Source organism: Magnolia sinica, chromosome 6 (genome assembly GCF_029962835.1).
Source record: "Magnolia sinica isolate HGM2019 chromosome 6, MsV1, whole genome shotgun sequence".
Taxonomy (NCBI): domain Eukaryota; kingdom Viridiplantae; phylum Streptophyta; class Magnoliopsida; order Magnoliales; family Magnoliaceae; genus Magnolia; species Magnolia sinica.
Genome location: NC_080578.1, coordinates 18,573,693 through 18,601,557, shown reverse-complemented (window position 1 = coordinate 18,601,557; position 27,865 = coordinate 18,573,693). Strand labels below are relative to the sequence as shown.

The 27,865-nt window shown below is 39.9% G+C and overlaps 1 protein-coding gene and 1 long non-coding RNA gene across 3 annotated transcripts; one reads left to right on the top strand and one right to left on the bottom strand.

Annotated features, from left to right (window-relative positions):
* The first annotated feature begins 7,505 nt into the window (after positions 1–7,505).
* Positions 7,506–12,565, top strand: LOC131248457 (uncharacterized). Of its 2 annotated transcripts, XR_009172243.1 has the most exons (5): positions 7,506–7,767; positions 10,541–10,630; positions 11,466–11,532; positions 11,695–11,802; positions 12,018–12,565. It is a non-coding gene; the product is annotated as an uncharacterized LOC131248457 (long non-coding RNA). The 2 variants fall into 2 exon arrangements; XR_009172242.1 differs by having other exon boundaries at positions 11,466–11,528; positions 11,695–12,024.
* An 8,436-nt stretch (positions 12,566–21,001) lies between these two features.
* LOC131249530 (cucumisin-like) lies at positions 21,002–26,238 on the bottom strand. Its single transcript, XM_058250336.1, has 9 exons — positions 26,102–26,238; positions 24,705–24,802; positions 24,441–24,584; positions 24,154–24,256; positions 23,524–24,034; positions 22,972–23,294; positions 22,540–22,651; positions 22,213–22,426; positions 21,002–21,630 (listed from the first exon to the last, which is right to left on the bottom strand). Exons 1-9 carry the CDS (start codon positions 26,173–26,175, stop codon positions 21,002–21,004), a joined length of 2,208 nt encoding a protein of 735 aa, XP_058106319.1. The 5' UTR covers positions 26,176–26,238.
* Between the last annotated feature and the right edge of the window lie 1,627 nt (positions 26,239–27,865).

Here is a 27,865-nt window from a genome sequence, read left to right as displayed (position 1 = left end):
TTCAACCAAGTTATGAAATGGGTCGCCATTTAACCATGGTTGCTTTGCCATGAAGTCTAGTTGAGCGATGAATAGGTGACTGGTCCATGATATCCCTTCCACAGACTTATGATTCAAGCAATGAATAGATAGCCATTCCCATGACTGTCTGGCCACGAAGTGAGGACCTGATTTGTTGGTTATATTATGCATGTAACGAATCGATTTATGCCCTTTTTGATTTTTCCATTATCATATTAATGTGATGGAAAAAAATTTATAAATTAATTTACTCGTCTCTTTATTATACTTAGTACTAATTTGCTATTCGGATAGAAATTTTTATAGTAATTACATTACAAATTAGATCTTGAATGTGGATCTAGAGGTAGAGCCACTCGGGGATGCATCCCATAAAGATGTCAGGGGTAATAACATAGCTCTCGTTAGCTGTTTAGATTTAATTTTTTTTAAAAAATGATCTTTCACTTAGAGGCAGTGTTATTCCGCGCAGAGCCGCTAGGGGATGCAGCCCCTGAAGATGCAGCCTTTAAAGATGCTAGAGGTAATAAGATAGTCTTCCTTAATTGTTTAGATTTAAAATTTATTTTATATTGGCGATAATGAAACATGTGTGTAGCTATTTTCTTTTTATGCTAGGGGTAATAACATAGCTCTCGTTAGTTGTTTAGATTTAAAATTTCTTTTAAAATGATCTTTCATTCAGAAGTAGAGTCATTCGGTGCAGAGCCACTAAGGGATGTAGCTCCTGAAGATGCAGCCCATAAAGATACTAGAGCTAATAAGATAGCCTTCCTTAATTGTCAAGATTTAAAATATCTTTTATATTGGCGATGATGAAACATGTGTATAGGTATTTTTCTTTTTATGCAGGCAGGTCTTCATCTTCATCGTCAAAGAAGAGAGGTCCTACACGAGGTTTAGAATTACATGAGAAGACTTCATTGAAAATGGTCATTGGGATTAATGAATTTGGGCAACCGAATCAAACATGTGGGATATATCGGCACTACCTGTGCTTTTCGTATCGCGCATGTGGGATACAAGATATCGTGGGATATATCTGCCGATATCTTCGATATTTAAAACATTGATTGGAACCATTGGGTAGCCTATTGGGTTATCCTTCCAAAGGTCGAAAGATTACATGGTCGTGGTAAAAAATAGATTTTTGTTTGACGAGTTCATCATTTGGGGTCCCACCAAGAGCCAAATCGGGTAGTGATATGATTAGGAAGGTTTCCAGTTTAGGCTTTGGCTTGGAGTTCTTGAAATTTTCTAATCTAGAGTTCCAAGATCTGTTTAAATTAGTTTCTTTGTAAATTCAAGTCAAAGATAACTTCTAAGTTTTGCTGGGTTTGCAAGTTACCTTATTGAGAAGTTTTTTTTTTTTTAACAGCCAATCTAAGTTGATTTCTTTCCAATTTTAGATTGTGTTAATTTTCTGATTTCAGGAAAATTTTACATGAATTTATGCATGTTCTGGGATGTTTTATGTTTAGAAAGTCATGTTATGGCAGTAAATTGAGTAAGGGTTGTTTTGGACTCTGACAATTGGGCTTTGGGAGGTTTGCTAATTGCACATGCGTCTGGGGCCCTGCGCCCCTGCCGATCCACATGCAGGTGCACATGCTAGCTGGTGTCTCAGAAAACTTTTAATATTGCGAATACATTCCTCGTGTCCTCATCTTCTGCCCTTTTTTGTCCAAGCTTGAAATTTTGTGTGCATACATGTGTTTTCTTATGCATTGTTTTAATGAAGCATGGTGAGAAGTAGCTGAAAATTAGTTGTCCATAGGAGCATGTTGTTGTCCATTGTGTTAATGAAATATGTTGATAAGTACCTGAAAATTGGTTATATTATTAGGATTTGTTATTTGGGAATTTTCTTGCAGAGTTCCCTTATATATTTGTTGTGCCTTTCTATTCAGGGTTGAACCAAGGTGTCAGTGGTCTTCCATTAAAGGGTTGGCCTTTTAACTGTAAGTCATGTACTAAATTCATCCGCAGTATGGGTTTTTGGTGTTGGTATATAGTTTGGATATGCACATCTTTCCTGACATTGAATTATTTCTATTTTCCCAGGGCATTGACCAACTATGGCAAAATTTAGGCCCACGGGTACAGAAGCCTTTTCTGTTGGGTTGCTGTTGTGTGGCTGCAACCACCGAGGAGAAAAGTAGAAATTTTAAAGAAGAAAAGAGAACTGCTGCTTTAGATTGGGATTGAATTAAAAATCGTATTACACTGCTGCCTATTTATAGGCTTTCTTATTCTATGAAATTACTAAACTATCCCTGTCTAGATTCATCCTAGGGGTAGCTAAAGAAAGAAAAAATAATTCAGAAAAATCTAGAAAGAAATCTACACAGCTAGCAATCTGATCTTAGAAAAAAAAAAATCTAATCTAACAACTTGTTCATAAGATATGCACACGGTTTTGGATTTGCAGAAATCACCGTATCCAACACTCCCCTTCAAACCAAAACCGGCTTCATTCCAAGCATTGATCTAAGTCTCTTGAATGTGTCAGTTGGCAATGCTTTGGTGAAGATATCTGCCACTTGCTCAGTGGTGTGACAGTATTCCAGCTTTACCAATTTCTGCTTTACTTGATCTCTAAGAAAGTGATATCTTGTGTCGATGTGTTTGCTCCTTCGATGCTGAACTGGATTTTTGGCAAGTTCGATTGCCGACTTGTTGTCCACATATATAACAGTGGATTCCTCCTGTAAATGCTTCAGCTCCTTTAACAGATTCCTTAGCCAGATCGCCTCACATACAGTGGATGAAGCTGCTACGTACTCAGCTTCACATGTGGACAGGGCGACCACACTCTGCTTCTTTGAATTCCATGTAAATGCTGTCGACCCAAGATAGAAAGCATAGCCTGTGGTACTTTTTCTTTCATCTTGGTCACCACCCCAATCACTATCAGAGTATCCATACAACATCGCTTCATCATCGTATGGATAAAAGAGACCGAATTCAATAGTCCTTTTGATATACCTCAGTACTCGTTTTGCAGTTAGCCAGTGTGACTCTTTTGGGGCTTCCATATACCGGCTTAGAAGCCTAACACTGTAGACTATATCTGGCCTAATGATTGTGAGGTACCCTAAGCTTCTGATTAGGCTCTTAAATAGGGTTGAGTCAACGTTTCTTCCTTCCCCATCTCTTGCGAGCTTCAGGCCTGTTGTTACAGGTGTATTTACGGCTTTACAGTCGATCATCTGAAACTTCTTAAGAAGTTCCTTTGTGTACTTCTTCTGGGATATGTAAATGCCGCCGACTTGTTGCTTCACTTCAATGCCTAAGAAGAAAGACATCAATCCACCATCAGTCATCTCGAACTCTTTGAACATAGCCTGCTTGAATTCTCCAAACATCGCCTGGCCGTTCCCAGTGAACAGCAGATCATCCACATATAAACAAGCGATAAGGATATCACCACGGGCATTCTTCTTTGTGTAGACTGCATGCTCATACGGACATTTGACGAAGCCATTCTCTTGAAGATAACCGTCAATCCGTGCATTCCAAGCACGGGGAGCTTGCTTCAACCCATACAGGGCTTTCTTCAGCCGATACACCTTGTGTTCCTCCCCTTGCATGACAAAGCCTTCAGGCTGGTCAACGTATACTTCTTCTTTGAGTACCCCATTTAGGAATGCAGATTTTACATCCAGTGGTAGATCATCCAACTGTGATGAGCTGCAAGGGAGATAATCATTCTTACAGTGTCAAGGCGAGCAACTGGGGCGAAAATTTCTTCATAGTCTACCCCATATTTCTGTTTGTAGCCTTTTGCTACGAGCCTTGCCTTATATCGTTCGATCTTACTATTGGCATTCCGCTTGATTTTGTACACCCATTTGAGACCAATGGTCTTCTGGCTTTTGGGGAGTGAGGTCAACTCTCATGTTCGATTCTTCTCGATGGCATGAATGTCTTCTTCCATAGCCTTTTTCCAACATTCTTCATTTACAGCCTCCTTGAATATGAGAGGCTCATGGTCCGCATACAGGTAGAGTAAATTCACTTCCTCAGTTTCTGCATAGATGTTGTTGATGTTTTTCACTTTAATGGGAGCTAAGGGTGAAGGAGAATTGGTTGAAGATGTGCTGGATGAATTCTGATTTGATGAAGTACTTCCAGGAGAGATGGAGCGTACTCTTGGACTTCTGTGATCCGAAGGGGGTAATGTGGGTGTCTGCTCTTGCTTCTCATGTCTTTCTTCTTCATATTCTTTGACCTCGACTTGCTTTTCTTTGGCTGAGTTTCCCTCGTTCCATTTTCATGTTTCTTCCTCACAAAATACCACATCTCTACTCACCACCAGCTTATTGGTTAGTGGGTTGTAGAGCTTGTATGCCTTTGACTTTTCGCTGTAGCAGATGAAGATGCACTTCTCGCCACGATCATCAAGCTTTTTCCTTTTTGCTTCTGGAACTTGAGCGTAGGCAACACACCCATAGATCTTAAGGTGTGCCACGCTCCGCTTGTATCCACTCTATGCTTCTTGCGGTGTTTGGAATCTGACACTCTTAGTTGGACACCTATTGAGCAGATAGGAAGTACATGCAACTGCCTCTGCCCAGAAATTCTTTGGCAGACTTTTCTCCTTCAGCATGGTCCTCGTCATATTGAGGATAGTGTGGTTCTTCCGTTCCGCAATTCCATTTTGTTGTGGCGTGTACGCTGCAGTATGTTGTTGCTTAATGCCATGTTCCCTGCAATATTCTCGAAAAACATTTGAGTTGTATTCCCCACCTCTGTTAGATCGAAGAGTTTTGCTTTTAAGACTACTTTCTTTTTCAACAAGGGCCTTAAAATTTTTAAAAATAGTAAAAGCAGCAGACTTCTCTTTGATTATATACACCCATAATTTTCTACTGAAATCGTCAATGAAGGTAATAAAGTATTTATTACTTCCAAGAGAGATTGGATCTAATGGTCCACAGATGTCAGTGTGAACCAACTGCAATAGTTCTCTTGCTCTATGGGATACTCCACTCGGAAAGGAGTTCCTTTGTTGTTTCCCAAGTGTGCACACCTCACACACATGTTCTGGAGCATCAATAGGAGGTAAGCCATGCACCATACTTGATGAGGACAGAAGTTTCAGGCCACTGAAATTTAGATGGCCAAAGCGAAGATGCCACATCCAGGAATCATTCTTTGCTTTTCCATAAAAATACTTCTCAAGCATTGTGTTTATATGGAGAGGAAACATACGGTTCTTCGCCATCTGGACTTTTACAATCATACATCCATGCATATCTCTAATGGAAAGAGAAGAATTCTCTATGTGTATGACATACTCTTTTTCGAGGAGTTGTCCGAGACTCAGTATGTTACTTTTCATGTTAGGCACGTAGTACACATTGGAGATATAGTTTAGAACACCATTCTTTTGAAAGATTTGGATTTTACCTTTACCTTTTACAGGCATTTTTGATGAGTCTCCAAACGTTACATCGCCATGAACTCCTTCTGTAAGTTCCACAAAGAGTTTCTTGTCGCCGCACATATGATTACTTGCACCTGTGTCGAGATACCATACATCCTGCTGATCACTACCTTTCTCTTGTGCTAGGAGAAGTGTGGAGCTTTCTTGTTCATGGCCTGATGCTTCAGCATAGTTGGATAGCTCGTCTTGAGTCACCGGCTTGCTCCAGCAATCAGATGCATAGTGGCCAAGCTTGTTGTAGTTATAGCATTGGATGTTCTTTGTACTTCCTCGTTCACACATAGATCTACCTCTACCATTTCCTCTTCCACGAAAATTGGTGTTTTTCTGCTGGTTTTGGCCATGGCTTTGTTGGTATCTGCGCCCTCTGCTTCTTGCGCGATTGTTAGCAAAACGTCTATCACGTTGTGAACTTCCACGTCCACCATTGTTATTATTCAGAGTCAATCTTGACTCTAAAGCTTGTTCCATCGGCATGGAACTGGCATTCTTCTGCATTCGTTGCTCATGAACTTGCAACGATCCCATCAACTCCTCAATGGAGAGTTTCTCAATATCTTTTGATTCTTCGATCGCCACAACCACATGCTCAAACTTGGTTGTGAGGGATCGATGTATCTTTTCAATAACTCGGACATCTTCAATCTTTTCACCATTTCTTTTCAAATTATTGACAATTACAAGCAAACGTGAAAAATAATCAGTAATATTCTCACCTTCCTTCATGTGAGTCGCTTCAAACTCGGCTTTTAATATTTGAAGGCGAACCCGCTTCACTCGATCTACATCCTTGAAGATGGTGCTAAGGGTATCCCATGCTTGCTTGCTTGATATTGCTTCGGCAATCTTTTCGAAGGTGGATTCATCCAACCCTTGATAGAGGAGAAACAAAGCCTTATTGTCTCTCTTCCTTTGATTTTTTAGAGTGATCTTTTCTTCATTGGTGAAGGCGGCTTCTTCTTCCATAGTGGGTCTTCATACCCATCGGTGACGATCTCCTATAGTTCTTGCGACCCGAACAATGCCTTCATTTGAATGCACCATTTTTCATAGTTGTTCTTTGACAACTTAGGAACCTGCGGCTGGATTGTGCTAGCCATATTTTTTTTTAAAGGTATGGCTGTTTCTTTTTTGAAAAATGAAGGGAGATAGAAAAATAGATTTTTTTGGCTAAAATCTGATTATTATTATTATTATTATTATTATTATTTTTTTTTTTTTTTTTGTGCTGCAATCAGATTTTTTTGAAAAAGACAGATTTTTTTCAATCTGATTTTTTTTTAAAACAGATATTTTTGCTGTAATCTGATTTTTTGAAAAAACGGATTTTTTTTTCAATCTGATTTTTAAAAAAAATAGATTTTTTTTCCTCTACTGCAATCTGATTTTTTTGAAAATAGTTTTTTTGAAAACAGATTTTTTTTGCAATCTGATTTTTGAAAAACAGATTGTTTTTGAAAAAAAATTTCTGTTGTGGCCAAAAACTTGCTGGAAAACTTTTTGCTGGAAAATTTCTGCTGGTTTTTGTTGTTGGGTATTTGCAGACACCCAAAACAGGTAGAGGTGCAGGACCTCCTTCTCACGGATCAGCAGCTCCTCACGTCTGATGAGGCTCTCACGGCTGATGAGGCCCAAGGATTAGCAGCTCCTTCTCACGGCTGATGAGGCCCAAGGATCAAGGGCTCTGATACCACTTGTTGGGTTGCTGTTGTGTGGCTGCAGCCACCGAAGAGAAAAATAGAAATTTTAAAGAAGAAAAGAAAACTGCTGCTTTAGATTGGGATTGAATTAAAAATCGTATTACACTGCTGCCTATTTATAAGCTTTCTTATTCTGTGAAATTACTAAACTATCCCTGTCTAGATTCATCCTAGGGGTAGCTAAAGAAAGAAAAAATAATCTAGAAAAATCTAGAAAGAAATCTACACAGCTAGCAATCTGACCTTAGGAAAAAAAATCTAATCTAACAACTTACTCATAAGATATGCACACGGTTTTGGATTTGCAGAAATCACCGTATCCAATATTTTCTACAGTCATCAAACCAGTTTCAGATTTTGACACCACAGTAGCAGCAGCAGCTCCTGGCACAGGCTCAGGCGCAGGGAAGTCTTGGGAGCTCACCTAGTTATGGAGATTTGGATCCTCGAAGATTTAGGCTTTTACCTAGGGGTAGCTTGAATGGGAAAGATGGTCAGCCCACAGGAAATGATGGTTCTGTAGGCTCCCCAATTCAATCAAGTTCACCAAAGGTCAGATTAGGTCCACAGGATCAAGCAGAATTTCTCGTGAAGGTTAGTTTTACTAAGCCATATATGACTGTAGCCATTGCTTAGTCAAATGAAAAAAAGATAAATACAAGTGAGAATCTAGTTGCCTTGTATCAACGTGTCATAATCAATCAAAATATACTGGAAACTAAGAGATAAATTAATTGAAAGAAAAATCAGTTTCTCGTCCTCCATACAACTGTTGGTAGAACCGAACCTGCAGCATATACTTCATGGTTTATCTGCAAATCTACCTACTTCCATATGTATGTATCAATGTGGCTATTTTTTAATAGCATGGGTTTCTATCAATGTGGCCATGCATAAACATACTCATGTCCTTATGTGCATTCTTCAGCAGTGTATGCCCATCTTAGATTCTCAGCCTTGTCAATCAATAGTATTAATTTAGCATGAAAATTCTGGAACCTGCTTTAATATTTATCATCAGTTGTTTCTAACATTTATCAATTTAGCCATTTTCAAGCAGAGAATAATCAAGAGAAAAATGGGACAATTATCTTCAAGTATTGATTCATATATATAGGCTGGTTTTAATAGATTAGTTGCATAACATTGTTCCTGTTTTATTTCCCTAATCAAGATCATGCCATTTTCAATTATCCAAGTTTTTTAAATTACTCCCGTATGTTATGGGAACAATAGCTATCTTTCAAACCAACAAAAAAAAGAAAGAACAAGGAAAAAAACAATGAGACCTGCAGCTTTCATGAGCCATGCACTATATAAATTCTTAGGGCCTTATTTCATTTGTACTTAATCCATGTAAAAGATCCAATCTGTTAAATTTTAGTTTCATTTGTACTTGCTTTATCTTCACTTTGCGAAGTTGTTTGTTGTGTTGATAGGACAACATGTGGGTAAATTCCGCCCCAAGCCCATTGATAGATCTCCACCTAGGGGAGCGCAAATAAGAGGATTGATCTTAATAGTATGGTTGTCATGCACATAGACAGAAAATGCTTGCAATAAATGTTTATGAGTACTAGGTGGCCTATTAATGAAAACAATGTCTCCGTCCATAATACACTTGTTTATGATTTGACCAACTTTCAAATATGTATGTCCCTTTGAACCTTCCCTAATTGCATAAGTGGCTGAACCATCTTTGTATGTTACACATAATTTGTCATCTACTAGTTTTTGTAAATGACCCATGTTGTATGCTGTGACTTTTTCTTCAAATGTGATCTTTTGAGCAATTTCTAATGGTAAACCGATTTCATGAATCCCTTTATATGCGTCCCCTGTAATCACACTACGAGAAGAGAACCTTGATCCCTTCCTGATAAATAGTGTCCGCGTCTTTTCAAGTCATGCCTTTGTAGAAAAATCATCAACCTCTTTAATAGCTCCATACTTCCTAATAATGTCATGAGGTGCAAAGGCCTCCATGTTACTCTAGGTAAGCTCTAAGCTTATTACAACATTTTTCTCTCTGCCCTCCTTTTTCAGATGATGGTGCTTCGTCATCAATTCCATCACACAGTTAATAGTTAATGTTGTTTTCAATTCTTATTGCATGATGAGAAATCAATTGACGCACTGCATTAGAAAATAATGAATATGTAGAACTCAATGGTCAGAAACTTACAAATGGATTTGTTTGGCCTGGGTCTAAATTCCAAGTCCAATCTATGACCTTGTAAAAATTGAAGTCGTTACTTCTATTGCTTTCTTGAAATCTTCAGTGGCAACATTTGAGAATTTTGCTAGGCACTTAGGGCAGTTATGTAATTTATCCTCATAACTGTGTATTCTTTTTATTGACTCATCCACCAAATCGGAGTTCAAGTTAACTCAGTTTACCAGCTCTGAATACCAAGTCCTTCAAGGCTTTACTTATAAGTACCCTTTGTTTCACTTGTCTCTAATTTGCTCAAGAATCAAGATAACCCCCGTGTATAGCAGGTGGTAAGAATTGTATTCTGCAGCCATTTCATCAGTAAATAAAACTGAATTGAAGGAAAGGGGAATAATATTTGATTGTGGGACCCGAAATAACCAAATGATGAGATGTGAGGCTCACGGTCCGGTCAAGATTGGATGGGTGATGAGATCCTCACGATACTGGCATATTGTTGATTCATTATTTTGAAGCAAGCATTGAACTGTTTCCCTTAATAATCAAACTTCTTTTGAACTGTTTCTCTTTGTGTGGGGCGATATGTAGAAATATGTAAACTCATGCTGTATATGCACATGCCCATGTCAAGTTTTCCCCAAACCAAATTTCTACTCTTTAAATTCTTTCATCTGAAAGAAATTTTATGATTAAAAGAAACTCCCCACTTTGCTGAATTTCTGATTTTTGAATTTTACCAGTTACATGTTTTCTAAGGGTGTGTTTGTCTGCCCCAAATTTCCTGATTAATCAGTCTAATTTGGTGCAACCAAACACACCCAAAACGAAGCAGCTAGAGACAATATGGCTGTGGGATATTGAGAGGCTAGTCCACTGATTGGATCGATTCAGAGGTCCACTCCTGGGATGCATCACGGCATCATGAATGTATGTTCATGAATGTTTGTATGTGATTTAAACAATGATTATTCAGCGCAAAACTGGTGAACAGAGAAATTTTATTTAGATGATCTTACGTCATTAATTAACAATCCTTTGAAAATTGCATTCATTCATTCAGTTGTCTCCGTAGCTGAATATGGATAGGCATAGAAGTCCAGAAGAGAAGTTATCCATCATTTTGATTGTTGTGATCATATATATATATATATATATTCTTTTTCTGAAACAACTACCATTTCATGGTTGCAGGGTGTTGGCGGATGGGCATATCCCATGGGTGTGTGAGTCATTCTCAAGGCTACTTGGACGGGACCTTGTCCGAGCGCCAGCTCTGATTTGGTAGCAAATCTCTACCTTTTGTAATTTGCATCGTGACATGTACATGTGTACATACAGGCATGAATACATGCATGTACACACATGTAATTTGCATCACGACATGTAAAAGTGTACATACAGGCATGAATACATGCATGCATACACCTGTATATCCATATACACAAATGCACATCACATATCTACTTTTTTTTTTTTTGAAAGGTACATATCAACCTTGATGATGACACAGATGTGTAGATGCACATATCCGTACTCTCGTAGCTCATGTATTCCATATGAATGACTCTTAACCATTATGTATATATGTAAGCCCATAACCCACTTCCGAGCCTGCACAGCCATGGATAAGCCATCTCATCTATGTGCCACCACATGTGCCAATGTCACACTAGAGGATGAGATTGAAAGTTCCCATCAGGTGGAATCACATCATTTTGATGCTTTGACAATTCAGGCTAGTCAAATCAATAGATGGCCCACAATTTGCAAAAGAAATGGCCAGAAGAGAAACTTTGGGCGTGTTAATGTGCCACCACAGGCCAATGTGGCACTAACGGATGAGATTGAAAGCACCCATCAGGTGGATCACGCCATTTTGATGCTTTGACGCAATTGTCTTGAAATTGTTAGTAAGAGAACAAAGACCCAAATGTGTCAATAAAAAGGAAAAATGTTTGGTAATACCTGGCATGACTGCTCATATTTGGATTGAAGTTTTTTCAATTTGTGAAAGATACCATATCATGTCCTGATTCTTGGAACCCAAAAGCTGCAGGCAGCATTTGTTTGTATGCTAGAAAGCTTTTGACTTTATGATCGATATTTACTTTTGCAGGCAAAGGTCTCTGCTTCCTGCTTTTAAATCTGCAGAAATGCGCACCTTAGCAGAGAGTTTTAAGTAGGTAAATTCAGTGCCACTTGGATGGAAACCATAGCTAAGCAGTCCCTAATTCTGGGTTTTACAAAATGCCCTGTTATCCATGGATTAGAATCCATCAGTTGGCATATCTTTACTACTGAGTTGGTACGAGTGTTAATTTATATTCGGTCTTTGTTACTTGCAGGAATATCATTCGTGGGAATCTAGATGTGAAGTGGGAAAGCATCAAGGGGTTAGAGAATGCAAAGCGCCTTCTCAAGGAAGCAGTTGTGACGCCAATAAAGTATCCCAAGTAGGTCTCATTAAGTCTGGCAATGCCTCATGGATAGTTCTACTAAAATTGTTGAGAATTATTTGAGAAATTTTCTTTTAAATGAATAATTTGTTAGCTTTTGAAGCTCATTACGTTAGGTAAGCTTTGTATTGCATATTGCGCCACTTTTTATCCATTCATTTCTTATATGTCCATTTGGTGAACTTCTCTAATTACACCAATCTACTTCTCAGTGCTGCACATTGCGTAATTGCATGAAAGAAACTGAAGCTGAAAAGTCTCATTGTTAGATGGATATTAGAGTATTGAGCTTGATTAGAAGTTGTTAGATGGAGATTAGAGTTTTGAGCTTGATCAGACTAAGTTGGGAGATTGATTCTGTTCATCAGCTTATCCCATTTCGGCTGCATTAGGAGTTTTGGCCATGTTTGGTTGCAGCACTGATAATTGGTGGAAAGTCCAAAGGGATTAAAATATTGCAATTTTGTTAAACTTCTCTCTTATTTCTTTTTTTAAAGCATATATCCAATCCAAATATTTGGAATTTGGATGATATATTTGATTTTGATTTCTTCCTTTTCTATTGTGTAGACTTACCTTTTCAAATAAGTTGGTTCGTTCAGAGCTTTGGAGAAATGGGTATATCTAGTTTTGGATGTGTGCGTTGATTAATACACATCCACAACTAGATATACCAATTTCTCCAAAGCCTTAATGAACCAACTTAGTTGAGAAGGAAAAGTCTACACAATAGAAAAGGGAGAAATCAAAATCAAATATATCATCCAAATTCTTAATTTTTTTAAATTATTTTTTTAATTAATGAGAATCGCTGACGGTTTTTAACCGCCGAAAACACTGACAGTTTTAGCCATCGAAAACGCCGACGGTTTTAAACGTTGAAAACGTCGACGGTTTTATCCATCGCCCTTACCGTCGGAAAGGCTGATGGTTTTGGCTGTCGAAAATGCCAACGGTTTTAATCCATCAGCGGGCAACGCCGATGCAACCTTTACCAACGGACCTTGCGACGGGTAAAAGCAGTCAGGGAAGGTCATTGCTAACGGTTTTTAGCCGTCGGCGTTGCCCTATTTTTTAGTAGTGGTCCTACATCAAATTTGGTATCAAAGCCTAGGGTTCTTGTGGAGGAATTTATTACATGTTTAGGGTTTGTTTGTTTATGTCCATTACACATCAATTCTCATCATATATGTCTGTTTGGAAGTCCATAAACCTCGACATAAGCTGTTGAAATTTTCCGTTATCCCCTTATTTGAATTATTTTAGAAATTAACTTAGCTTTCTACTTCTACGTTTAGAAACTTTCCTTTTTTATTTTTTAGAAACTTTATTAATATGTTTTTAGAAACTAATTTCCTTTCCTTTTTTCTTTTTTAGAAACTAGTTCACTTTCCTTTATTTTTAGAAACTTTCCTTTTTCTTTTTCTTTAGAAACCAGGTTGTTTTTTTTCTTTTTAGAAACTTTTCTAATTTGTTTTTTTCTTTAGAAACTTTCCTAATTTGTTTTTTTTAGAAACTTTCCTAATTTGTTTTTCTTAGAAAATTTCCTTTCTTATTTTTGGAAAATAGGTTGTTTTTTATTTTATTTTATAGAAACTTTCCTAATTTGTTTTTTTTTTTCTTTTTCTTTTTGTAACTTTCCTAACTTGTTATAAAAACTTTCCTTTTTCATTTTTAGAAACTAGGTCGTTTCTTAAAAATAAAAATATATAATAATCTTATATTTTGACAACTATATTGCTGAATTTTGATTGGCACCCTACACTAAACATGGAACAATTGTAAGAGTTACTAAATAAGTTGTTTCAGAAGTTGGAGTCTTTGATTAAGCGCTTGGAAATGGACAATGCTTTGAACAGCTTGATGTACGCATTAATCGACTAAAGACCATCACCAGGACAAACCCCACCATTGGGGTAGATCTCACGCCCCGAACTCAAAAATCGGGCTCACAAAATTTTCGATCGCCGAATCTGGCGCCGACAGCCTCCGTAGAATCCTATTCTCGGCTTCCAGCACCCATTTACTAGGTTCCGATCCTAGGATCCTACAAGGAGGATTTCTAATATCAATTTAATTCGTAATGAGCATAACCCACGAACAATAACCACAAGAACACCATCACAAAATCCACTATGATAAAAAACTTTTAAGTACAATGTGTATAAAAGGAAAATATAAGATGATGATAATAACAGGAACTTCAAAAGCTCGACTGCAGGCTCCAAGGCTATGGCTGCATCCTGGCATCACCTGCACGCATCGATCGTGTATAAGCTTATAGAAAGCTTAGAGGGTGGTGTAAGTGTGTGCGCAGTATAAGCGTGCTCAGAATGCAAGGTCAGAGTAATGTGAAATCATGGTGATGAGTACATGAATGCAATCAGTCGTACCAAGGCTATGCGGTGCAAGATATGAATGCTATCGGCCATAACACGACCATGCGATGCGAGATGCAACCCAAGCATGCCAATCCTCATCATATATCAGTACAGTTCTCATTCTGGATAATCACCGGGGTTTAGTACACTCCAAGTGGCACTGCCGCTCTCCTAGCCGTACAGTCCAAGTGAGCGTAAGAAACCTCACTATCCGCCTAACTAATAGTCTGCCAATACCTATTCGGCACGTCGATAGCGGACCCATTCACGAGCTGGTAAAACTCAGCCTATTATTACCCCCTACCCTCAGGCGAGTAAGGCCACACCCCTTTCTAACCGACCACGATATAGTGGGAGACGCGGCCTCCTGGTATTCGGCCTTCGTGCGCTCATATATCCACTCGGTCTCGACGTTAGAGTCATCCTCTGGTACCATCGGGTTTAGAGATTTTCACCCAGGGACATTTATGGCACCTGTATGCTAGAACCAAACATTTCCGGTATCTAATCCAACCACCCACGATGTGTCTGTGGAGGCTATGACCCTGATGTCACTAGGGCATACAATGAGTACAATCACATGAATCCAAGTGCATGAATCATACCATCGGACATGCAACATCCTGCGCGTACCGTGTGCTCATGTAGGGCAACTCCACCTATCAGGGAGTCCATAAACCATCTGCCCTAAGGCATGTGCAATGATCAGTTAATCCTCACATCAGGCATACATATGATGCGTATGATCATGAATCTATACTAAGTATGTTATGTGGTGATGAGTTCTGATTAAAACAAATATGGGCCTAGACGGCCTACACATTACAGGTATGGGCCTATTAATGGGCCCTAGAGAGAGAGAGTGACAATGCGGACATTTAACCAACATCATCCTTACAATGTGGACATCAAACCATCATTGCTCCCAAGGTGTAGCCCGCTATAAAATCAACACATATGCCATGGTGGAATCTACTACAATGGGCCTTATGTACATCCTATAGGGCCTTGACCCATGGGCGTCCAGTACATCAAATGGGCCTCATACATGGGTCTCGTATATACATATCAAGGGGGGCCTCAACGACGGGCCACAAATGCATCAAGATGGGCCTAGTCACATGGCCCTTATACAATTCAAAGTGGGCCTCATCGCATGGTCTTAAAATAATTTCCAAATGATTGGACGGGTTGGATGAAACACATGCATTATGGTGGGGCCCACTCATTAGGTGCGTCCCACTTGGCTGAGGGTTCAGAGCAAGTTTCAGCCGCATCCAAATTTCGGGTAGGCCCCACCAAGTGTTTTTATATGTTTAGGCATGTCTTCACATGATTTTAAGTGGTGTGGCCCACCTGAGTTCCCTATACAGATGATTTTTGGGGCGGCCTCCTGGTCCGAGGGGACCCATCAAATGCATGGTGTTGATGGTCGAAACGCATCATGGTGGGGCCCACAGTTGGGGCCATGAGCCCCAGCTTGTCCGTCTGCTCGCCAAGCAGCCGTAGGCAGTGCCTGCATCTTCTGACAGCAGTGCTGCTGCTGTTTTATTTATTTATTTTTTTGAAAACTAAAATCTGGTGGTTTTTAGTAGGTAAGGCCCACCTCGGACGAATCCAACCCAGCCATTGGTCCCTATGGCTCGATACAATCCAACGAGTCCAATATGGACAGGTTTTAGCATACCTAAACATCCGGCGGTATTTCAATGGTAGAAATACAATTCGCTATACTATGGTCCGCCCGATGATCAGATTAGCCTCAAAGTTTGGCTCAACGCCTAAAATGATCTGAGGAAGAGGATGGACGGCTTGGATCATCCCCATACATCAAGGTGGAGCCTACATGGGTAGCTTATTCCAAAAGTAAAATTTCTTTTTGTTAGCTTTATTAATACACACCCATGTCAGTACATACACTCCCTGTTAGCCAACCATGCTGCCTCACGTCCAGCATCCAGGGACGCTGGACGGCATGGATATACACAACATCATGGTGGGCCCCACATGCACGTGACCCACATTTTAGTCAAGGTGGGTTCCACATAAAAGTGGCTCACCTCCACGCATGTATGTATATATATATATATATATATATATATATATATATATATATATATATATATATATATAGTATTAATATAAAATAATTATAATATATTATGTATAGCATGTGGGACTTCCCACCAGATGGTGGATTTGCCTAAAATGTGGTGGGCCTCACCATTGATGAATGGAGTGGATTTAACATGATTTGGTGGGGCCCACTTCATTCTAGGGAGAGGAAAGATAGATATATATATATATATATATATATATATATATATATATATATATATATATATATACGGTGATAGAGAGGAGGGACCTCGCCACTATGGGCCCTCTATTGATATAACACATACATCAAGTGGGTCCCACAACAAGTGGCCCTTAAAATTGAAAACAACGGTAGATCACCCACCTCTAGGCCTCCTCCTTGCTCCCTTAGCCTTCTATACTCCTTGCCTTCACTTTTGATGGTGGTTAATGAGATTTTGATGGTGTGGATGAGAGATGAGAGGGTGGGCCACACTTGTGAGTTTTGAAAAAACTTGGAAATGCTTGGATGTGTGAAATTTTGTTGCTTGGGAGAGAGAGTTTTTAAGAAATAAGGGAAAATGGAGAATTAATGGATGAAGGGATGGGTGGAGTGGTGGTTGTAAGGAGAGGTATGGGTTGGGTTGAAATCTTGGTTAAAGAGGAATGGTGAGGGGAGAGAGAGAGTTGACTTATGGAAAAGGATGGATGGGTGTTGTACTTGAGGTATGGTTGTACTTGACATTGATTGATTGATTGATTGATGAGATATATCGTAGAGATTCCCTCGATATTCACAACGTGCGGTATTTTCTTCGGAAAGAACGCTGGCCCACATCTCTTGGCCTAGGCATCGGTTCGGTGCGTGAGTCGCGGTGTTGGAACCGCGGCGACGGCGCGATCGCTAAGATACAAGTTTCGGTTCGATCCGACTTCGGTAAGTGGGACTCGGCTTAGGATCGGGCGCAAACGTCAGATACGGTGCGAAGGTTGCTGGAATTCGAACGGAAGGACCGTGGAAGCCAACGGAACGGTACGGACTAGGATACGGGTCTTACAGTAGATGTCCAATCTCAGGCAGGTGGCCTGAAGGATAGAACAATGAATAAAGTTAGTCAAGAAATCAATTATGGGTGTGTACCTGTGCACCCACCCCATGAGAGACATTAAGACCACTATTTTGAGGGGTACAACATGTGCAACCTTGTGGCTAGAGAGAGTGCACCAGAGGCTAGTGTAGAGTTACCCACTGAGGCCATTCCGGTCATGGATAAGTTACGTGATGTCTTTTCAGATGATCTACCGGATGAGTCTCCCCCTATGAGGGATATAGAGTATACCAGAACATAGGACACCGTAATACCTGCAGCTGAGTTTGCGTTTAATAGTTCTATAGATAGGTCCACAGGTCCCAGTCCTTATGAAGTCGTTATTGTTTATAAACCTGAGAAACCTATTGATCTTGTCCCCATGTCACTGTCCCATAGGGCATCAGAGCCTGCAGAGTCTTTTGCGCATCACATTCATTTATGGCATCAAGAAATCAGGCAGAAGATTACTACTAGTAATGAATATTACAACTTTTCTGTAAATCAGTATAAACGTTTTAAAGAATTCAATATTGGGGATTCTATGATGGTCCGCATCTGGCTCGAGTGGTACCCTCCGAGGGTCGTTTGTAAGTTACACGCGCGTAGCGCTGGACCCTTCAAAATTATAAAATGAAACGGTATGAGGTAGATCTTTCACCTTCCATGGGAATTAGTTTCACATTTGATGTGGAGGATCTAGTTACTTTTCAGAAGACCACTCATACTTTGCCCGGTCCTTCGCCTACCCATCCTGATTTTTCATATTTATCCCTTGAACCATGGCCCATTCCCGACCCATTTTCCCAACCTCTACCTCCCATACCCATTCTTTTTTACCTTTCTTCCCAGCCTTTACCTCCCATACCTACCCTTTCCGACTCATTTTTTCAGCCTCTACATCTCATACCTACCGGTCCCGACCCATTCTCTTAGTCTCTGCCTCTCATACCTACTTGTCCTGACCAATTTTTTCAGCCTCTACTTCCCATGCCTACTCTTTCTAACATTTCTTCTTAGCCTCTGCCTCTCATACCTAACCTTCACACAATCAGAGAGGAAATTGAGGATATCCTAGACCATTAGATAGTTTCAACATTGGACGACGAGTTTCAGAAGTACCTGGTCAAGTGTAAGTTACGTGTAGCTTCAACTAATACGTGAATTACTGAGGAAGAGCTTCAGAGACTTGATCCTTACATCTCGGAGCAGTTCAAAAATTTTATTTCACCCGCGGTGAAATCTTTGTAGCCGGGGAGAATTAATGGGGACATCCTGCGCACGCCGTCCACATGGTATGCACACCATCCCCCCTATGCTCATACACCAGAAGGATGGCCCTACCATCGATTTAGATCGATGAAAACGTCCAGGGAGGGCCTCCTAGCTAGAAGACGGAGGTTTGATTCAAAAGATTGGGCCCATTAGTCAAGAAAAGCCTATCATGGGATCTCATGATCATGACCCACTAGTCAGATTGATTTTATATTTTAGATTTTGCTTATTAATGTTATTTACAACATCAAGAACGCTTTAGATTTATTTGATTAGTTTTTTATTTTGGTTTCCTTTATCACCAAGTAATAGGTTACGCACATGGCGTGAGTTTTGGGGTTTAGAGTTTTCTTATAAATAGGCACCCTTTGTATCTTTTTTTATTCATTGAAGATTAATAAAAATTCTGCGTTTTCTTACTCTCTAAGTTGTGAAGCCTAATTGGGTGCGAAGCCGTCCCTTTATCGAAGGGTTAACTATTGTGGTGCGAAGCCACATCTATCCCAATTCGCCCCCATTCATCGCCATCTCTACTACCCATCTTCTACCATCTCTTCTTCTCACTTTACACCATTATTTACACTTTAAATCAATCATCTATTACAACAATTCTCCTCCCCACTTCAGAATTTCACAATCTGGCCCTATAGAAGGGCTGAAACTTCGGAGGAGTACAACACACAAACCGTACATCGGATTGAGCTGAGATTTTAGAGTTTTAGAGTCCATCCCTGGCCGACCAGGGCTAAGGTGGTCTTTTTCTGAATAGTGAACCCCACACACGTGCGGCCTTGATCACACGCATGTGTGTCTGGGCCATTGTTATTGTCCACGTGTGCGGTACTCTTTGGTTCGTCTCTCGCCTTTCTTTCACTCCGCTTTCACCGAAAATTTCTAAACCTAACCCTAAATTACTCAAATATCCAATTTTATGCTCCTTTTCTCACTCTAGGGTTCCCCGAATTGGAATTTCTGAATTCCTTGGATTAGGGACTGATTATTATGCATGTGTGAATGATTATTTCTTATCTTTGAGTATCGTTTGGTTCATAATTTTTATTGATCCAGCCCTATCATATGTAGGCTTGGACTCGCATAGATTTCCCTTAATTGAATGTTTGGACTTTCATGTGGGATATGGAATTTGTGTAATTGTTTATGAACTAACGCGATCTTAAGCCCGAAATCTTGCACATCATATCTAAATTTCATGTCCTACATCAATGTTTAGGTTGGATTCGAAAGTGTTTATAATTGTGATTTTGATGAACAATATTTGATACTATGGTTGAATGAAGTCCCAACGGGTGGACATGGTTTAATTTTGGACTTTTATTCAGTGGTTGTGTATATAATGGAATAGGTATTGGAAAAGACATGTAATTGAGTGGATGTATGAATAATAACTTCGTGAAAACTTAGAATATGTTAAATTATGTCTCCTAATAATTACATGATGAGTGGAATTACATACACTTGGTGTACGAATCATGGATCTTAACTCAGGCTGAGGGTGCACACTCTGTATCCGAATTATAGGGAATGATAGGTTGTCATTGGCTATATAAAAAAAATGAATGGTTCAAATTGATGATTGAGCAGCCATGCATGACTCAAAAACTCGAGAGCCGTTGCTGATGTCTGCATGAAGATGGGAACGGTAGAAAGACCCAATAGTGGACTTATTATGGTGATTTAATTTAGTCATTCCAGTTTTTTTTTTTTCAAGTTTTTTATCGAGTCCCTGTGAAATATTGCCGAATCTTTTATTATATTTTATTTTTCCTTCGAGTTTTTAAGCATTTGTCAACTAGTCTCATCAGGGAAATTTTGTCAAATGAGTGTGGACCATGGGCCATTTTTACTTTTACCATCCATTTGAAGAATTCCTCCCATCCAACGCTTAGGAATGTCCAGATTATGGAGGCAAATGTTGATATTGGGTACCTTGAAATCACGCTCACCAGGCAATATTCACCACTGATGTCAGTCACTGAATCCAGACTGCTGTCCATTTATGTTTCGGCCGTCCATTCGACATCCACACATTGAATGATTAAATCAGCTGACACGTGTCATTGTGAGATTGTGCTCAATCCACAATTGGGCCCATAAATTGATGGCCTAGATTGATGTGAACCTCTTCCAGCCGTATAGTGGATGAGTCATCAACATCTATGAATTGGAGATGAACACAGACAGTTTGGTAGCTAATAGAATCCTTCCATTAAAAAGTTTAAAAAGGAAATAATACTTCCATTCTTGTTATGGAGATTGGAATTTTCTTCTCTTGGTCGCATTCTTTTATTCACCATTGCATATACAATGACAGTTAAAACCGTCAAAGACTCTGGTAAGCATGATTAAGAAGAACTAATACCCTCCGGGGATTCCATTCACTGAGGATCCATCCAGATCAAGTAGCCCATTGACTGGAAGTTTTCTCGTAAATTCCCAACTAAATTTGCCTGGCGGAACGTAGGTGTACACTGCAATTGGGCTTCTCACGCGGTGGACCCCATCACTCCACACGATTGAAGCTGAAATTATCAATTGTTGAGAAATGACATCGCCTTGAACCTTCACGGTGAAAGATTTCTTCTCACCGATGGCTGAGAACGAAAGGATGGAGGGTTCGATGGTGATCTCGAGGGACAAGGGTGCTTGGACAATGGCATTGTAGGTTGAGTTTGAAGGGCCCACATTGGTTACTGTCCTAGAGAAGGAGCCATTGATGGGTTGCCCATCTCGGATGGAGAGTGAAAAGGAGGGGTAGTTAAGATCCCAAGCTCCCCCAGTTGTATTGGTGGTGCAATTGCTTGCCTCTCCTGTGACCAGTTCCAATGTGCTTCTGTCGTAGCCTTGACTACATAGGAAGTTGATGTAGTCTTGCTCTGCTGCATCATACACAAGGCCAGGATCAACGGCCGCCAGTGGGTTGATGTGGCCTGCACCATAGGCGAATTCTGCATCTTCGTTCTTTCTGGGATCCGTGATATTAGCTGCATTGCAAGAAAACATTGATTTCTATTATATGGCACTCCATGGCAACCTTTCTTTGATCCAGCCATACTCACAGGTGGGACCCACCATCTTCGACAATCTAAGCTATTGGTAGGAGAAGCAGTGTGCCATGATGGGGACATTCTACCCTGAGATCTCCATTATCAGATGATCATTGCATGAGATGACTAGGAAAGACTGAAACTGGTGATCCTGATTCAATAGTGGTCTAGTCTGATGGGAAGACCTTCCAGTTGTAGAGATTTTTAGTTTATCTCCTATTCATCATATGAATGACTTGGATCTCCCTGATGTAGGCCCCACATGGTACATTTCCTTTGAATCTCGCTTATATCAGAAGGGTCGCCATGAGATGATGAGTTACTGCAACTAGTGATCCTCATTTAATAGCATCCTAATTGGATGGGGATGATCTTCCAATGGTAGGGATTTTTGGAGTATCTCCCATTCATCATGGGTCATGATATGAATTATTTGGATTGCTGGGATGTGGGTCCCACATGTAAATAGTCGATGGAACATGTACATTGCCTTTAACTAATTCTCCATCTACAGCTTACCAGTAGTCATGAGGGCAGATTTGATCGCGGCTGGCGACCAAGTTGGATGGATGGATTTGACATAGGCTGCTGCGCCGCTAGCATGAGGGCAAGCCATGGATGTACCTGAGATTATGTTGTAAGCAACTTGCCTCTTATCTAGACGTGAGAAGGAAGGTGCAGCAGTTCCAGACCAAGCAGCAAGGATATTGACGCCAGGGGCGGTAAGATCTGGCTACGGATTTACAAAACAAACACGTTTGAGAGGTTTTCTTCACATGACTCAAGAGTAAACACGGTAAACAGAACATGTTATGAGGAATTAGACAATGATAAGAACAGGACTACCTTGAGGATGTCGGGAGTTATTACGTTAGGCCCTCTGGAAGAGAAGGTGGCAACTCGAGGCGCCACAACATCCTTCCAAGTCTCCCCAGCGAGAATGGTTGCAGTTGGAGTACTGAAAAATATTCACCATCATTTTTGGTTTGCTCTTTCACGGCACATTTAGATTCACCATCAAACTGGATTGCTATAATCGGAATAAAGAAGTGAGAAAACCAAATTGCAACCACCTTCCTCTGCATGAATCTTGAGTGCTCTTCAGCCAATTGCAATTTGGTCATTTTCTCTTGTCTAAACTAGACTTTTGCAATTCAATTCGCTTGTGCATCCATACACAACCTTCACTTATTCAGGAAATTAAAGCATTGGTTCACATTAGCATAAAAACAACCACATTTAGAAGAAACTGTTTGTGTACACAGCACTGTTACTCACCTGGAAGATTGAATGTAATCCATTATCTTGTCACTGTCTTCTCTATCAATGCGGGTGGCTGGGAATATGTAAGACAATGAGAGATCAGTGTAGCCGTCACCAGCCATTATAGCGCCTACACCATTGGCCAAGAAAGGTCCTGAACCGTCATAATGGAAATCACAAAGTACAATCTTTCCTTGTACCTTGTTAGCATCCAACCAGTCATACAAGCAGTATTTTGCAGAAATGCTCTGAAATCCTGCCGATATGTTTGGAGCATCTCCGGCATAGATCAAGGGGAACTCCTTGCCGTTGAGGGTAAATGCATTGATTGAATTTCCCTTAAGTTGCAAAGAAAGGTAACATATTAGGGCAGTTCCCACAACGGAGTGTTTGGAGGCATTATATATGGAACTGAATTGCGATAACTAGTTGGATTAAGTGGAACAAAATTGTTACTTTACTTTCATTCCCACTCAATTGAACTAGCAATTGCAATGCAATTTCAATAGAGCATCCAAACACATCCAAAATCTAATTTGGAACTAAAAGAATTTTTGACAAACTTACTTTAATTATATCTCCATTTCCAAGTACTATTTGGGATACGAATTTCCTGTCGATGGTGCTGGCGGCCACATTCAAAGACCAAGGAGCAACGTTGACGACAGACCCTGCAAAACCGGAATTTCCTGCAGAGTTGACGGTGAGAATCCCTTTCTTCAATGCATGGAAAGCTCCGATAGAAAGAGGATCATAGAAGTAGTCGAGTGCAAATATGGGGCCGATGGAGAGTGACAAAACATCGACACCATCTGCAATAGCATCATCGAAAGCGGCCAATATGTCCGACGCTGCACATACTGAGAGCCAACATACTTTGTAAATGGCAATTCTGGCATTAGGAACTGCTCCTCTTGCAACGCCTTCGGCTAGTCCATAGAAGCTCGCCCCTGTCACTTCTCTGCCTGCAGTGGTCGAAGCAGTGTGGGTACCATGCCCCTCTGCATCCCTTGGAGATTTGAAGTCTTCAGGAAGATAGGCGTCATAGGCATTATAATATCGGGCACCTATGAGCTTGCTGTAAATCACATGATTCCAATTAAATCATCAGATGCTCGAATAGTCCCAAAACCTGTTCGACCTAAACTTCAAAGTAAGAGACAGACTCAGAAGATAATGATTGATGACGATGAGTACTTGTTACAGGTGAAGTTATTTTCATTTTGGCATATGCCTTTCCATTTTGCTGGAGGAGGACTAAGTCCTTCGTCGCTGAAGCTCTTCGACTCTGGCCAAACACCTGTGGAAATCACAATCAAACATAAAACATATGAAAATTTCACCATTTTTTTCAAATCAGAAACTAACTAGAGAAACCTGATTGAAGAACAGGCATCTTGGAAACAAATTACAATTCATGAACACTTGGGTGAGTTTTGCAGTTGACAGAAGGCAAAGAGGTTTTGAGCAGAACAGACATTTACCTGTATCTATCACTCCGATAATGACATTGCTTTCATTAGGCGAATGATAGGCTTGATTTTGAGTGAAGCCCATGAAATCCCATGATCTTGTTGTGTGAAGCTTAAATAAGGTGTCTGGAAGCACTGAAACCACCTGATCTATCTCTGTTAATACAGATTAACCAAATTAAACACGAGCCAAAAATTCTCTTCCACAAAATACACGCCTCATTTATAATCTTCTTTTCAGTTAATTAGTTTGGATCATCATCGCAATCCTCTCACCTGAGAACCTCTTAACTTCTTCGGGTGACAGTCTAGCAGCAAATCCATTGAAACTCCTTCCATAGCTATAAACAAGCGACTCTTTGGCAGCGGCGCTACTGCCATTGGAAGGAACGTAGAACTTCTTAGAAATAGAAACAGTAAAAAGCTCTCATGCTTATGCTAGCAGCAGAAGTGGTAATAGTAGGAACCCTCGTAAGGCTAATCAGGGGAGTGAGATTCTGTACTAAATCCTGCTCTCCTTGCATGCGCTCAATGTGTAGATCTGGGCCTTTCATCAGGTGGGCCCCACGTTTATGTTCCACCACGTGGGGAAGGTGTAATTGCTGGGATATCAAACCCATTGTATTATCTCCAATGGTGGTGAGTCCTTGAGAGTCTCTAGAGATTTTTTAGGCAGTGTCTTCTCGTATAAGCATGGGAGGATGTTGCCTGTTTTACGCAAGTACATAAAACGAGCAAAGGCTGCAGTGTCTCTCTTAAAGTGTGATGATTATGGAGAAACTTCAATACTAATGTAAATATTGTTTCTTCAGTGGAAGGTTGTCCGTGTCCCACCTCAAGCATCCATCAAAGGTGTAAGTAACACCAAGACACCTCCAACGTTACTGGTGAAACCTTTTTTTATTTTTCATTGTTAGGGAATTTTACCTAAAAAAAAAAGAAAAAAAAAAAAGGAAAAAAGCTAATTAATATTAAATTTATGTTTCGGAACCTTTTTCAAAAAGGTTTTCTAAAAGCTTACTTATTAATGGATATAATTAAGAGAAAAATGGGTTGGTGGCAGGGGTGGGCCCCACCATGATGTTAATGTAAAATCCACTCCAACCATCAGTTATGTCACTCCATGTTAGGCTAATGGCCAACAAATAAGCACCATCCGTGATTCAATTGGATCACATGATTGGAAACAGTGAACAGGGCAACACTTACTCTCTAAAGTGTTTCCATTAGTGTGAACAAGTTGAATCATGGATGAGAATGAATTATGGGAAAAAAGGATTAAATTTTTTCTTGGAATATAATGGTTGGAGTGGATTTCATATAGTTAGCACGGTAACTTCTCCCTCCCAACTATTTACTATGGTGTGGTCCAACAGAATCACAGGTCAGCTTGATTTTTTGTATTTGAGTCTAATATATAAATAAACATCTAATGGTAGGAGTGGATCTTACATAAACACGACGGTGACCCTATCAAAATCAAGATAGGCGTCCCTTACCATTCCCTTTTTTTCAACTGTCAATTTATTTTTATTTTTTTAAAATTTTTTGTGTGTGCACGTGTGGCCTACAAATGCAAAGTGGGGTCCACCCTATGACCTGCCCAGATCTCTCATACATGTGCCACATTAGCACTCTCACTTCTCATATGGGCCGTAGGTAGTATCAGTAACCTTCCCAGGACATCTTCTAGCATGGTGTGGTGCAGCGATGCGGCGGATACACCATTTTTAGGAAGCTCGCCCATATAGACGACATGTATCTACAAACATTACGTTAATCGTTAATTAGAGAATTTTACAAAAGTTAAGATGAAGAAAGTAAGAAAACGGAGTGCATTAACAACCTTTCGATCAGCGTCATCTTCTTGGGAATGGCAACAGAGTAGAAAGAGGGCGGGAAAGAGAAGGCAGGCGAGTGAGATCCTGTTCTTCGCCATTTTAGACCTTTCCTCTCTCTCTCTCTTGAGTTGCAATGGTATGGGCTAAATGGCTTTTGACAAAGTATATTTATATACGAAGACTTCAAGTTGGAGAGTCCGTTGCATTGCAGGCCCAAAGACAAACAGCATGACTTGGCAAATTCCGTCCATCTTTGATTCACATTTTAGTAGACATCGTCGCCATTGTCATAGCAGGCACAGATTCCACACGTAGAATATCAGGCCGACTCGGGTCTATCTGGCCTAATGGATGGCATTGTGGTGTGTTTTAACCATACCGTCTAGCTAACAGTTAGTGGGCCCTTTTCACTCCAAATGCACGATCCCAGCGATCCGTTTCATCTGTTAAATTGGTTTACGTCTGAAAGTCCATCTTCATGTGGATGAGTTTGTTTGTCACTATGGTGTTGGCTGCTAATGTAGAGCAGGTCGCGGACAGTTTCATGGCCAAGATAGATCAAAAAAGGCCTGGTCGATGACAAAAGTGATCCAGACCGTCAGACCTTAAATCGGACGTATCTCGCAATCCGGAATGAGTTACCGTACGTAAAATATATGATTTTGGGGTAGGACGAGCTACATCAACACTACCTAACCTGCCGGATTGTGCAAGTCAGGTTTGCGAAATACCATCGGATCGACAGTCGTTTCCCTATTTTAATTATATTTTTACTATAAATAATAAGTTTTAGTTTGATTATAACTCTTCATCCGTGGGGCTTTAGGAGTTGCGCCCAACATGAAAAGTGTTTAGAATAATTAGGAGAACAACATGGTGAATCCAAAAAGAACAGTTACTATTTTTGGCCGAAAACTTCGCATACTAGTAGACATCACGACCGTCTATAAATAGTAAGTTGTGAATTCTAAGAGTTTTAGTTGTAGTTTAATTCCAAAATTTCTTCCATTACTTAGTATCCCTATTTAAAAGGTTGTGAACTCCTTTATTTCATTCATCAATCAAATTATGAATTTTATAGAATTTATTTCTATTTTTCTTGTTTTTTCCTCATGAATTCGAGAAGTCTCTGTGAGGAGTCTAGCTAAGCTCTGTGGGTTCGGAGTAGTTATCCTTGAGGAAGACGGTGATCGACCTCATCATGTTCATCCCTGCGTCAACTTCTCGATTTGTTTTTAATTATATGGGCATGCCAAAATCGATATAGCAACTCGATCCAGACCGATCAACTTTGACCCTAAGCGTCAAAATAAGTAGATACGTCCAATGTGAATATATATGACCGGATTTGGAGAAGATTGGTTGCTTACTCAGCTACTTGCAAATTTTGATAACAATTAAGTGATAATCGGACAATCGGCTTCTTCTTCCGAAGATGTATTACTTTTTACCTTCCACTTGAAAGAATTTTTATAATACTAATGGAAAAAAAAAAAAAAAAAACTCACATTCAGTCACTAGGAGCAATTGCAAGAATATATTTCTTGAAAGAACTATTTAATATTGGATAGAGAACAAATTCAGTGTATGAGCATA